The sequence below is a fragment of the Vulpes lagopus genome, chromosome 4 (genome assembly GCF_018345385.1).
Source record: "Vulpes lagopus strain Blue_001 chromosome 4, ASM1834538v1, whole genome shotgun sequence".
NCBI lineage: Eukaryota > Metazoa > Chordata > Mammalia > Carnivora > Canidae > Vulpes > Vulpes lagopus.
This window is the reverse complement of record NC_054827.1, coordinates 131,316,551-131,330,018: the sequence shown is the minus strand read 5'-3', so window position 1 is coordinate 131,330,018 and position 13,468 is coordinate 131,316,551. Positions and strand designations below refer to the sequence as shown.

The 13,468-nt window shown below is 45.6% G+C and overlaps 1 protein-coding gene across 5 annotated transcripts in view; it reads right to left on the bottom strand.

Annotated features, from left to right (window-relative positions):
* Window positions 1–13,468, bottom strand: part of EVC (EvC ciliary complex subunit 1) — a 67,882-nt gene that overhangs the window by 18,179 nt on the left and 36,235 nt on the right. For 4 of the 5 annotated variants that reach the window (XM_041752659.1, XM_041752660.1, XM_041752658.1 and 1 more), the window contains exons 12-13: window positions 7,765–7,977; window positions 2,798–2,907 (exon numbers count right to left, since the gene is read on the bottom strand). In XM_041752659.1, the coding sequence (XP_041608593.1) occupies window positions 2,798–2,907; window positions 7,765–7,977 (323 nt within the window). Of the gene's footprint in view, window positions 1–1,312; window positions 1,372–2,797; window positions 2,908–7,764; window positions 7,978–13,468 lie in introns of those variants that run through there. The other variant, XM_041752661.1, reaches the window with a different exon arrangement.

The following is a 13,468-nucleotide window of genomic DNA, read 5'->3' as shown; positions in this document are numbered from 1 at the left end:
TTCAAAATCTTAAATTATCTCTGCAATGTTCAGCAACAGTGTCCAGCATTCAACAAAAATCACCAGACTTGCAAACAGATTTGTTTCCCTAAAACAAAGGGAAAAAACAGATAATAGAAATATGCCAAAAGATATTTGAGATAATCAGACAAAGCCTTTACAATAGTTATGATGAATATGTTTAATAAATTAAATGATAAGATGAAAAATTTCAGGAGACAACTGAAAACCTCTATGAAAAGAATCAAATGGAAATTCTAGAACTGAAAATTCAGTACCAACATTAAGAACAGTAGAGGGATTTAACAGCAGATGAGAACTTGCCTAAGAGAGCGTGAACTGGAAGATAACTCAAAATAAGTGTCTAGTCTGAACCACAAAGAACAAAAGAATGAAAAATACAGGATAGCATATAAGATGTATGTGGTATAGGGTGAAAAATTCTAATAATTGTGTGATTGGAGCCCCAGAAAAGTAGGGAAAGAACAGGCAAAAGGAATTTTAAAGAGATAATGGCTGAGAATTTTCAAAAACTGATGAAAGACAGCAAACTACTGGAGATTCAAGAAACACATGTTGGCAAACTGAATTTAAACAAAATTTTTTAAAAAAGAAAAAAAAAAGAAATACTATAGATTTATTACACAAACAAACAAGAAATACCCACAAAAACCACATACATGGTTAGGCGTATCATAATAAACTGATGAAAACCAAAGAACAAAAGAAAATCTTAAAAGCAGTCAGAACTAATTGAAATAAGAAAACAAAAGATTATCCTTAAAAGCATTTAAAAAATAGTAACCGAACTAGGATTCTATACCCAATGAAAACATTCCCCCAAAATGAAAATGAGATAGACCTTTTCAGACAAACAAAAAGCTAAGAGAATTTCTCACTAGCAGATCTGAAATCCAGAGAACATTAATACAAAGGAATATAACCCCAGATACAGAAAGAATCATAAAGATACAGAAAAGAATCCAGAGCAACAGAAAAGGTACATATGTGAGCAAATATAAATAAGTATTGACTGCATAAAATATAAGAATAAAATAAGAATGATAATAAAAATAAAGAATGATATATCTTTTTATCTTTTTATGATATATCATAAAAAATAAAGAATAATATATCTTAATATATGATATACGATTTATCTTAAAATATGATATATCTATATTTTAAGATATATCATAAAAATAAAGAATGATATATCTTTTTTATCTTTTTATGATATATCATAAAAATAAGAATGATAATATCTCATGGGGTTGAAAACAGAGAAGCAAAATACCCACCAAGAAAAGGATACTCTCTCTATGAGAGAAGAATAAACGGAGTTAAGGTGTTCTAAGGTGTCCACACTGCCTGGAAGAAGGAATATATTAGTGTATATCAGATTTGGACACATTAAAGATGCAAGTTAAAATCTGTGAACCATTAAAAGCACAGTAAAAGAATACATGCCAAAAAAGATAAATTAAAATTAAAAAAACACCTAATCCAAAAGAAGGTAAGAAAGGAGAGAGAAAGGAACACAGAGCAGCAGAGCAAACATAAAACAAACAGTAAGATGATAGATTAAAAATCCAAATATGCTAACATTAAGATTTACATTAAATATAAATGGACTAAATATTAGTACAATTAAAAGACACAGGTTTTCGGGCTGTACAAATCTTCCAATCACCCTCTATTGTCTTACTGGCTCACAAAGTTTTCCTACTTGTTGTTACCTCCTTCCCCTATATTATCCAATATAGCTATCCACCTACTTCTTGACGTATACACACTAGTGCTCTGGAAAAGGCTTGCAACTAGAAAAAGTGCTTTATCAAAATAATTTTTATCATGTAAAACAAGGAAAAAGAGTATTCTAGAGTAAGTTGAAAATATGGTACTAGGGACGCCTGGGTGGCTCAGTGGTTGAGTGTTTGCCTTTGGCTTAGGATGTGATCCCAGACTCCCGGGACCAAGTCCCATATCTGGCTCCCTGTATGCAGCCTGCTTCTCCCTCTGCCTGTTTCTCTGCCCCTCTGTGTGTGTGTGTATGTGTGTGTGTCTCATGAATAAATAAATTATTTTAAAAAGAGGAAATATAGTACTACACCAACAGGTATTAAAGTAGAAAAGAAGGGTGCCTGGGTGGCTCCATTAAGCATCTGCCTTTGGCTCAGGTCATGATCTCATGGTCCTGGGATTGGACCCCTCATCGGGTTCCCTGCTAAATGGGGAGTCTGCTTCTCCCTCCCCTTCTTCCCCCGACTCTCTCAAACAAATAAATAAAATCTTTAAAAAAGGAAAAAACAGAAAAGAATACAGATTTATTAATAAATTGGGAATGATTGAAAATGGGCACAAAGAGTCTTTTTAAGTGATAGAAATGCCTAACTTTGGATCATGGCTATAGGTGAAGAACTCTGTAAATTTACCAAAAATCATTGAATTATACACTCAATATACATAAATACTTTCCCAAAAAAAGTGTTTTAAAAGGTTCCTATGCAAGACAGCTTTATGAAGTAGGTATTATGAGCCCATTTTATGGGTGAGGAAATTGAGGACAATAAATGGTAAGTCATTTGCCCAGATCAATTCTGACTCCAAGCCTTTATCTGTAGCACTCTGCTACCATTCTTCTCCACATGTACATTTACAGTTCGGTTGGACTCAAAACCATACCATAAGAATGGCAGGGGACAGTTAATGTGTCCACTTAACAGATGAGAACACTGAAGTTAGCATGGAGATCACACAGGACACAGACCTCCACCCTTCAGAAAGCTGTACTTACTCTTCAGTGAGACCACCAAGTCGGCCCAAGACTTGGTGGACGATGCTCTCATGGTCATCTTGCAGGTGTGTCTGCAGCACGGAGGACAGGGCATGCTCCTCCATCCACACCTAAATCCGCAAAGAGGAACAGGAGTCAACTCAAGTTCACTGTACCCATCACTGCTTTGTTGGAACATGCCTTTTGTTTGTTTAAGAGATCCTTTTCTCCCCTGATTTCATTAAAATTTTCTCTTATGGTTCCTTCTAAGGACTTTTAAAATTTCTAATTTGTATCTAAATCTTAAAACATTTAACACTCAGTGGGGAGTCTGTTTGAGATTCTCCCCCTCTTCCTCCGCCCCTCCCCCAACTTGTGCTCTCTCTCTTCTCAAAAGAAAAAAAAAGAAAATTCTGTACAGCCTCGCTTCTCTAAATGGTAAGTGTATGTAGTTACTAAAGTATATGGGGATCTTTGGTGGGCACTTCAGAATGTAGGTAAAGCCAGCATCAGACTCAAACATAGCTGAGGGGACCAAGGCATCGGACTACATGGTGCCTGCAGGTGTCCCACCAACTGCTCCAAAGCTATCAAATGCTGGCTCATGAATGCTTAAATCCAGAGCGACAAGTTGCTTCGGTGGGCTAGAGTGCTGACCCTGGTCACTGCTACCTGGTAATTTTGTGGCTTTGGACAAGTTTACTGTTTGTTTCAAGTGCAGAATTACCATGGAGAGAAAGGGGGAAGGAACTAGCAGTCAGGGATGCCTGGAACATGCTAAGAGTCTCGAAGTGTTCTCCCATAAATGGGGTGGGCTTACAGGTGGGTAGGTTCTAAAGCCCAACACCTCAGGCAAATGTTGTAGTGCTGAGGGAGGGGGCACTGCCATTTTAGAAAGCACAGTCAGGGCAGGCCTCATTGTGAGGGTGGCCTCGTGTGAGGGTACCGTGGGAGCAAAGACCTGCAGCAGACAAGAGCAAGGCAGGAGCACAACCAGTGAGCTGGAGAACGCAAGGCAGCCAGCATGGCTGGAGTGGAACGAGCTGGGGAGAGAAGGACGAGGTTAGAGGGAAGCCCAGGCCCTGAAGTGGAATGCTCATAGGGCACAATGAGGATGCTGGCTTTATGATGCATGAAAAGAGAAGCCACTGGGAGTTGGGAGCAAAGAAGTGACGCGACATGGCAGTGTCTTTTAGCAAACCTGATGTGCTGGAAATTATAAGATGCACAGTTATTTTAAGTATCACTAAGGGAGACAAATCACTGCCAATTAAATTATTATGCATCTCAGCATCTAGGCTGTTAAAATATTTTTTTAAATGCACATCTTAAAAGTTAGTGTCATGTGGTAGGTTTTTAAAGTGTCTCTCTGGCTGGGAGTTGAGAATAGACCATAGTGGGGGGGAGGCGGATTCCGGGAGCCCAGGGGGCTGGCTGTCATGGTGACCTGCTGAGAGGTGGGGCAGCTGTGACCAGGTGCAAGAACAGACATGATGGAGTGGCCCCATTCTGGACCAGACAGAAGGCAGAGCCTGTGCGACCTCCTGTCAGTTAGATGTTGGGGGTGAAAGAAAGACGAGTCAAGAGAACTCCAAGGATTTTGGCCCACTTGATGGGAAGATGGAGGAACAGTGTGGATGGAGCAGGTTGGGCAGGAAGACCGGCAGTTGTTTTGGGCACACGACACATCCATGCCTACTCATCACATCCAGGGAGTGCACAGGCAGAGGACAGAGTCTGGAACACATTCTGTGCTGCACACATAAACGAGGCAGTTGTCAGCCTCAGTCTAAAACCTGAGGGACAGAATCTTACCAAGAACCGTGTAAGTGAGCTTGGAAGTGATTCTCTTCCAGCTGAGTCTCCGGATGAGACCTCAGCCACAGGCTGCATTGCAGCCACGAGACCCAAGACTTTCTCACACCAGCCACATCATGCTGACTCTCCTGCACCACCTCTTTCACTATTTATAAGGACCCCAGTAATTACATTGGGTCCACCTGAGTAGTCCAGGAGACTCTCCCTGTCTCAAGATCCTGAACTGAATCACGTTTGCAAAGTCCCTTGTGCCATGTGAGGTCCCATGTTCAGAGCTATTAGGATGGGGAGAATTAGGATGGGGACATCTGTGGGCAGACCTAACGCAGTGGACTGGGGTAAAACCTAGAAAGCAACATTAGAACAGATCACGTTTTGAGAACTACCATTCTACAACCTGTTCCAACTGGGCAGTCAACAGATTCCATAATATTTAACCACTTCCATGAGTAATAGGACATAAAATTATCATGGGCCTTTGGGTAGAAGACCATGTGGAAAATGCATTTCAAAGTCTGGGTTGTGTTTCATTTTCCACGAATAGTTTTGTTGGTGCTTTCTTCTTATGACTAAATATTCATCTGAATTATAGAAAGCTCACCACTCATTTTTATCATCAAGGAAAAAATATGGTAAGCGGGAGTGCGACATGGACCTCTAAATATCTTATGGTAATTTAAGGCAATTAAACAATCAATCAGTAAATTAATTATGACATATATGCGTTGAGAAAACAGCCTTGAGTCATACTTACTTAATCAGCTGATAAGGTCATTAACCACCCTGCTTGCTTCTTGCATGCAAAACTCCTCTTGAAACCCTTCCACAAAAGCCACGGAAAATTCATATGCATGTATATAGAAAGTAAATAAATGGGACATAAAAAGCGGAACCTATGCTTTGTCTAATATTTGCTTAAAATAACTCAAGACTCATAACCAGAGGGTTTCAGATGCATCATGGGTGTTGGCCTAATAATTTATCAGAAATGAAGTTCTGGATTTTTTTTTTTTTTTGATGTCAATATTATTACCTAAGGAGACAGACACTGTGTGAAAGGTCTTATCTTGTATTATCTCACAGCAACCTTGTTGGGTATTTTGATCCCTACTTTTCACTCAGAAGCAGAGATCCTGAGACATTTATCAAGTTGGACAAAACCCCAGAGCTGTGGGGCATCCGCTAACCAGATGAGGTCACCCAGCTGTTGGTGGCGCTGCACTGGCTTCAACCCACATATCCAGCTTCCAAGGTTAGGGACCCATCTGCGCTACAGCTGCCTCTCAGAGGCCTTCCCTCCCATTTGGGGAGCTTTCACCAGAGGCACAATTAGACTCATGTGGCCAGCCTGTCCTCCTCCCTCCCCAGAGATCGTAAATTAAGTGGTCTGGGCCCAGCACTGGCGTGAATCCGATGGATCCAGCTATATCTACATCCCCTGGAATAATAGTAAGGTGACCCTGTGATAATTTCCAAAGCTGCACTATCCTTGTTGGTAATGCAGTCAAGTTTTCCTGAGGCCACGCTGTGTCCCAGGCCCTGGACCTTGCATAAGGGGGGGATAAAGAAATAAAAAAGCAGAAATGTTGTCCTGCAGGAACTTAGAGCCTAGTGCAAGAGACAGTTACTGATGAGAGGAAGCCATCTCTCATCAGTACGAGATGCAGCTGACGGAGGAGTGAACTAAATATAAAGGAGGTTTAACAGAAAGCTAGGCCCTGTGCTGCCCTGTGGCTCTGAGTGGACACGTGCTTGCACGACACCCCGCTTTCCTTACTTGGTACACTGGATAGCTCCAGGTAGTTGATTTGGAAAACCTCTCTTCCATGCATCAGCCAAGTGCTCTTCTGTAACTAATAGGACACCCATGGTAAAGAGACAAGCTGATTCTTATAACAGGGCAGACCAGGGCTGGGACAGTGGTGTTCACTCTGTGCTCCACCATCCTGAGGACATCTGCCTCCATTCTCCTGCAACCTGCCTGTAAGTCAAGAGAAGGCTGGTGTGCCCCAGGCCTCCTGCACATGCTCTGGGAAGGAAGAACAGGGAGTGCCAAAGCAGGGGATTTCTCCTAGCCGCACTTGGCTTTTGTATTAGAAGGGAAGCTCTTTGCTGGGGCCACACTTTGTCTCATATAGGCCAGGACTCTGTCACCTGGTCACTGCTAGATACTGGGATATTGACACATTAGTGTTATAGCCTACAGTGTGCAAGAAGGCAAGAGAGAAAGGAAATGCAAGTGTTCCAGTGCCTGGCCCATTTGGAAATGCCTCCTTTATTTGACATATTTCATTTTAAAAAAAATAAAATCAATGTAATATTAAATAAAAATTATTTGTATTAAACAAAATTAATGTATATAGTTTCCTATTGCTGCCATAACACATTACTACAAATTCTGTGGCTTACAGCCACACAAATTCATTATCTTACAATTCTGGAGGTCAGAAGTCCGAAATGGGTCTTATCAGCTAAAATCAGGTGCTGACAGAGTTATGATCCCTTTGGAGGCCCCAGGGGGGAATCTGCACCCTGCCCTCTCCTGCTTCCTGAGGCACCTGCATGCCTTGGCTCATGGCCACATCATGCTATCCGCTGCTCAGGTCATCACTGTTCCTTCTCTGACCCTGACTCTCCCCCTTCCCTTTGAGAAGGACCCTGTGACTGCACTGGGGCCACCTGGATCCTTCAGGACAACCCCTCCATTTCCATGTTTTTAATATAATCACTTCGGCAAGGTCCCTTCTGCCATGTTAGGTGATGATTCACAGGTTCAGGGAATTAGGATGTGGACAGCTTTGGGGCCACTGCCCCATCGACCACATGTAGACCTGGTTTTCATAATGCAACAGACTCTCACTGGAAAGTAGGAGTTCCAGGTGTGCAGCTCAGCCCCCCACCAAGTCCACCCCCCTAGGAGCTACCTTCTGTCATTCTAAAGAACAGGCACTGCTGCTCTTTCTGGACAGACCAGCCATATGCATTATCTAGCAACTTCCCACCCTCTGCTCTCTTCTCCAGCCCATCCTGGCTGGGAATGGCCGGCAGGCACCGGGTCGGTAAGGTGCCCAGCGCTGGCACTAGGGGATGCTCCCTGAATGAGATCTCTCTATATTCTTCCTAAATGTAAACAGAGGTAGACCTCAGACCTGGTTTTCCAAAATGCCCACCTGTCTGTCTTGCTCCAGGAGATCTTGGAAGAGTTTCCACTGCTGTTTGCGGAAGCGATCCGACTTCCCCAGCTGCTGGGCTGCGTTCTCCTGGACCTCCTGCCTTAAGTACTCACACTCTGCCCGGGAGAGGCCGGTCACACCTGGGAGCGTCTGAAGGAACAGGACCTCCACAAATTTCTGGAATGTTTCCATGGTGCTGCAGTACAGCTCCTGAAGACGAGAGCACGTGATGGAGCTATAAGTCATGTTCTCATCTGGGCCAGGGCTGTGGGCTTTCCACAAACCACAGAGGAAACCCAGTGAAGGGAGCTCTCCAGTCACACACACACACACACACACACTCGCACACACACACAGACACACACGCATACACACATACCCCACACACATATGGAAAACACTCACTGCCTTCTGGTCCTTTCCCTGCCACCCTGTCCTGCCCTCTGACCCACAAGCTCTTAATCTCTGGTGACCCTTCAAAACCTCCCTCCAGATTATTTTCATCACCCCTGGGCTCTCTGCTTCCCTCAACCCTCCAAGCTTAAAGCACAGATCTTACTGTATTTTCAGCTGGAAGAACCTGGAAGGCCTCTCTTCCCCTCACTCTCAAGGTTACCTGGCAGGGCTGCTGGGAGGTCCTGCCTCAGTTTCCACTGTTCTGTTCCCTTCAGCCGACCTCACCCACTCCAGTCTTCCTGAACATGTACTTTTTTAAATTGAGGAAAACAAAAAACCCACATACGGTAATATATTAGGGATGCCTGGGTAGCTCAGTGGTTGAGCATCTGCCTTTGGCTCAGGGCATGATCCCGAAGTCCCGAGATCGAGTGCCACATCGGGCTCCCTGCATGGAGCCTGCTTCTCCCTCTGCCTATGTCTCTGCTTCTCTCTGTGTGTGTCTCTCATGAATAAATAAATAAATAAAATCTTTTAAAAAATAAATGCTTGTGATTCCACCACTCAGATCCTCTTTTTAGATTAAAAACACTAAAATTGACAGGTGATACTGGAATTCCTTACGCTCTTCCTACAGTTCTCTTCTGCTCCCTCCCAGCATCCTCAGAGACGGCCATCACCATGAACTTGGCATCTCTCTTTGAGCTTAGACTTCTATACTTTCACTGTATATTATATCCACAGATGTGCCTTTTGGTGACTGTGTTAGCCACATAAATGGTGTCTTGTTGCATGTTTGTTTACACAGAGGCTTTTTCAAGCCACTCACCCTCATCCCAAATTCAGACACTTTCATACCTGGAGTGAACTTCTATTCATCCTTCAACACCCCTGCAAAATAATCCCTTTTCTGTGAAGGCTTCCTCAGGAGGCTCAGACCAACATGGGTATCTGACCCTGGGTTCCCACAGCTCTTTGGTCAGCCACACCAGGTCACTGAAACTACAATTTATTTGTCACCTCTCCCCTGAACCACAGCTTGCTGAGAGCAGAGGCTACACAATACTCAGATCTGTGCCCACATCTTACATCCTCCTGGACCAAGCCCTCAGGTTCAGTCCGTTCAGTCCCAATACATGACTCACAGACATGATGTAGAATGTCCATTCTCCCTTTTCTGTCTAGGAACTCCCCATACATGTTTCAAAACTCAAGTCAGGGTCTCCTCTTCTGGGAAGACCTGGCTGCGGGGTTTGATTGGACACAGTATAGTTTAGACTAATTACCTGGCTTCCTTCTAGGAGTCTGAAACCTTGGTGCATGCCAGGCAAGGAGTGCCCATGGGACTGACTCCCAGCAAAATCTTTGGACTCCTAAGCTCAGGGGAGTTTTCCACTTCACACAAGTTGTTGCACTCATTGCAGGGGTGGGATTACACACAGCCCCACTGCGAGAGGACTCTGGAAGCTTGCTCTTGGTTTCTCCTGGACTTTGCCTTACATGTCTTTTCCCTTCATGGATTCTGCTTAGATTCCTTTCAGTGCCGTAAGTCTTGGCATTGGTGGGGGCTATCTGTGAAGTCCTTAGAGTCCACTGAGGTGCTCATCCTTTCCTACTACCCGCCCCCCCCGCCCCCAGCACTCACCTTCGTGGTCATTGGCTGTGTCTTGGTCCTCAAGGATGAGACCAGGAGGTTTCTTAACAACAAAGTCTTATCTTACTACCCAACCATCTGCAGGGCCTCACACAGCATCTGGCAAATAGCTGGTAATGATGGTGTGATTGGTAATAATTATGGATTCTTACCATATAGGAGAGGGTGCCACAAACACCTTTCCTGTATAATCTCATTCAATCCTTAGAGTAGTCCAATGATGATGCTCTATTATAACTACTATCATTTCACTGGTAAGGAAACTAAGGCACAGATCAGATAAGTAACGGCACAGGATTTGTGGAGGGTGGGTCCTGGCCATCAGATTACTGAACTCATACTCATAACCAGTATGCTACGTGGATAGCTGGGGTTTTGATAGAAAAATCAACATATTTACAGCACCTGACATGGTGCACCTAGGTCACGCTTGCTGTGCTTCATGAAGAGAAGTGAAATTTAATTCAAGTCAATGTTAATTAAACCAGTGAGTGTCCTGCTTTAAGAAGCTCATGGCCGAGCTGGACTTTGTTCAGAATAAGCAATCATGACAGGGGCATACGTGACCCACATCCTTTTCAAAGATTTAGAGAGCCTAAGGATAACAGCCAACCAGGTCATCTGGGCCAACTCTCCCTCTGAGGACAAATGATAAACAAAGCTGGACAAAATGCTTATTATGTGATCATGAAAATCCCAAGTGAGCCAGCAAGTTAGCTCAAGCTGAGGTCAGGGAGAAGGCAGTCAGGGATGCATGCCCAGCTCCTGGGGATGCACTTACGCACAGGGAGTGGGCCAATCCAGAGGTGGTGGCTGAACAGCTGATGGGATGTCTGATGGCTTCTAGTGCCAAAGAGACCGAAGATGGAGCTCATGGCTCCCCGGGGCTGAGGCCTGCTAAGCCATTCCGCGCATAGCGCCGGAAGCCAGAAAGCTGCACTGCAATGTAGTAGAAGGAAACGGACTTCAAACTGGTTCAAACAGCTACAACCCAGAGTCAGCTCATGGGGAGGGCCTGCAATGTTTCAGGTCCTGACCTTGAATGAAGGTCACCCTGGGCCCCAGAGCCCCAGTCATCTGCCAGAAGCGAAGGAAAATCCTCTTTGAAGGACATGACTGTCTGAACACACTTTCACAAGTAAACATAAAAATTTGGAATAAGGCATATAATAAAGAGTAAACAGGCTCACCAGGAGACAAGACAACATTAGCAGAGGCCCACACAAGCAACAGACATGAAACAAGCCCTGGACTTTGAACTTCCGATGCTCACTAAGGCATGACGTTCAAAGCCACTCAGAAGCTTTAAGACAAAGAGCTGGCCATGTGGTGTCGGCTCATCCTCCAGTGGGGCCGGGGCTTGGGGTCAGGGATCCTGGAAGTCAGCCCGGTCTCTGAGGCTGAGCCCCAGGAAATATCGTGGACCACAGCTTGGGCGAGGTTCTGTGGCTGGCCCTGCCTGGTGTGCCATGTCACGTGTCACGGCTGGGAGGAGCGGGGAAAGGACACTTGGAATCTGCAGGATGGAGCCCTGGGCTCCGCCCCTCATTCTTTTTTTTTTAAGATTTTTTTTTTTTTATTCACGAGAAACACACACACACACACACAGAGAGAGAGAGAGAGAGAGGCAGAGACACAGGCAGAGGGAGGAGCAGGCTGCATGCAGGGAGCCCGATGTGGGACTCGATCCTGGGTCTCCAGGATCACGCCCTGGGCTGAAGGCGGCGCTAAACCGCTGAGCCACAAGGGCTGCCCCTCTGCCCCTCATTCTAACTGTCATCTGTACGGCTTGTGCTGGAACCCACAGCGCTTTCAGGGTGAGTCCTTCTGGAGAATTAAAGGACCTGAGGGTCATCTTGGGGACCCTCAAGCTTACACTTGGTGTCAGGAGTGAGGGTGTCCAGGATTACTCCCCAGTGCTTCCTGGGCACTGATAATTATTAGTGCTGTGATCTCTGAGGCCAGTTTCACTTCTGTTTCAGTCCCAATTCACTGTGAGAATCAGGAGCCGAGAAGGTTCAGGCTGGGTGGGCTGCTACCCCACTGCACTCTGCTATGGGCCCTTAGGCAGACACAGCATGGGTAGGACCAGAGTGAGGTCTGCACAAGCCAGTGGGCCTATGTGGTACCCTGGACACAATGGGGTGACTCAGCTGTGCATCCACCATCACCAGGATGGCTCTGTGCTCATTTCAGGAATCTCTCTACGAAGCACTGAGATGTGTGATGTAGCAGCATCTGTCCCAACACGCTGAGAATTTACTGTTTGTTTAAAGGCCCAGAGATGGTGCAAATTTAGAAAAATGCACTTTTCTCTGCAGCCTGAGAACCCTTAGATGGCCATCAAACTTCTCTCACAGGCTCCATGCCCACAACACCGTGATCGGCGTCCCACCCAAAGAGGGGGGATGACAGCTCTAGGTGCCTGGCTCTGCGAAAGAGCCAGCCAGGCTGCGAGACGAGTTATCTTGAGTGCATTTCTCTGCATATACACCCTGCCAGACGGGGTGATGATGACAGTGATCGTGACGGCGTATTCTGAATGCTCACCAGGTGCCTGACGCAACTCTAGCTGCTTCGCACGCGTCAACGCAGGTATGCCTCTGGACAGCCCCACGAGGAAGGCTTAGTATCTCCATTTTAACAAAGGAGATGAGGTGTCAACCATGAAAAGAGACCCTGGCCCCACACTTCTCACACCCTGCTCAGTGCTTTATCTGTTTGGTCAGGGGCTGACCATAGGTTGCACAAAGGAGAGTTAAAAATTATTGAATGAAAGAATGAACGAATGGACTCCTCCCAGCCTCCAGCTAGTCAGTGAGGAGGTCAGATGTCCAGAGCTGTGCTCGTCACCCCCAGGGCTCAGGACCTTTGGGGCAATGTGCTCAGCAGCAGGGCCACCAGGGAGGGATTTAGTGAGCACCTACTGTGTGCTGGGCCCTGGGTGCCAGCCCTGATCTCCTGTACTCCACACACTGCCATGATGGTCAGGAAGGTTCTTGGGCTCCATCGTGCAGAGAAGCAAACGAGCTCAGAGAAGTTAAGGCTTGTCCGAGGTCGCCTAGCCAGGCGTGGCACCACCAGCTTTCCAATCACCTCCCCTCTCCTACACTAGAGGATTTCGACCACCTCCTGCTGTTCATACCCGTAAAGCAGTCCCCAATAACCAAAGGCAATGATTTCCATAGTTGAAAGACATAAAAGAAACCAAAGTCACCTGGAACCAAAGGGTTCTATGTGAAACAGTAAAATAAATCTAAGGAAATGCCTCTGGACTGATTCTGGGAGACGAGCGGGCACCAGCCTTTGGTTCTCTGCTTCAGAAGCACCTATGCAGGTGCACAGAATCACAAGCACACCTTCACCTCACCCCTCACACCATCTCACGCAGTGCATTTCCGAGCCTCTCCTCCTAAGATACACACTCCAGCAGGTGTCACTCCTCATTCACACCTGACAGCCTCTCTTCATGTTAGAGAAAACAGGGTCTTTCCCCTTGTGGCCCAAGCTCTCACAGGCCCGGCAACTAGACCCAGGCACAGGAATCCAAATGCATAACTTCCTAAGGACATCACAGGAGGGACGAGGCTGTAGTCACTTCAGCGTCACCACAATCCTTTACTAAAACTGATGTATTTACTGCCACCCAAT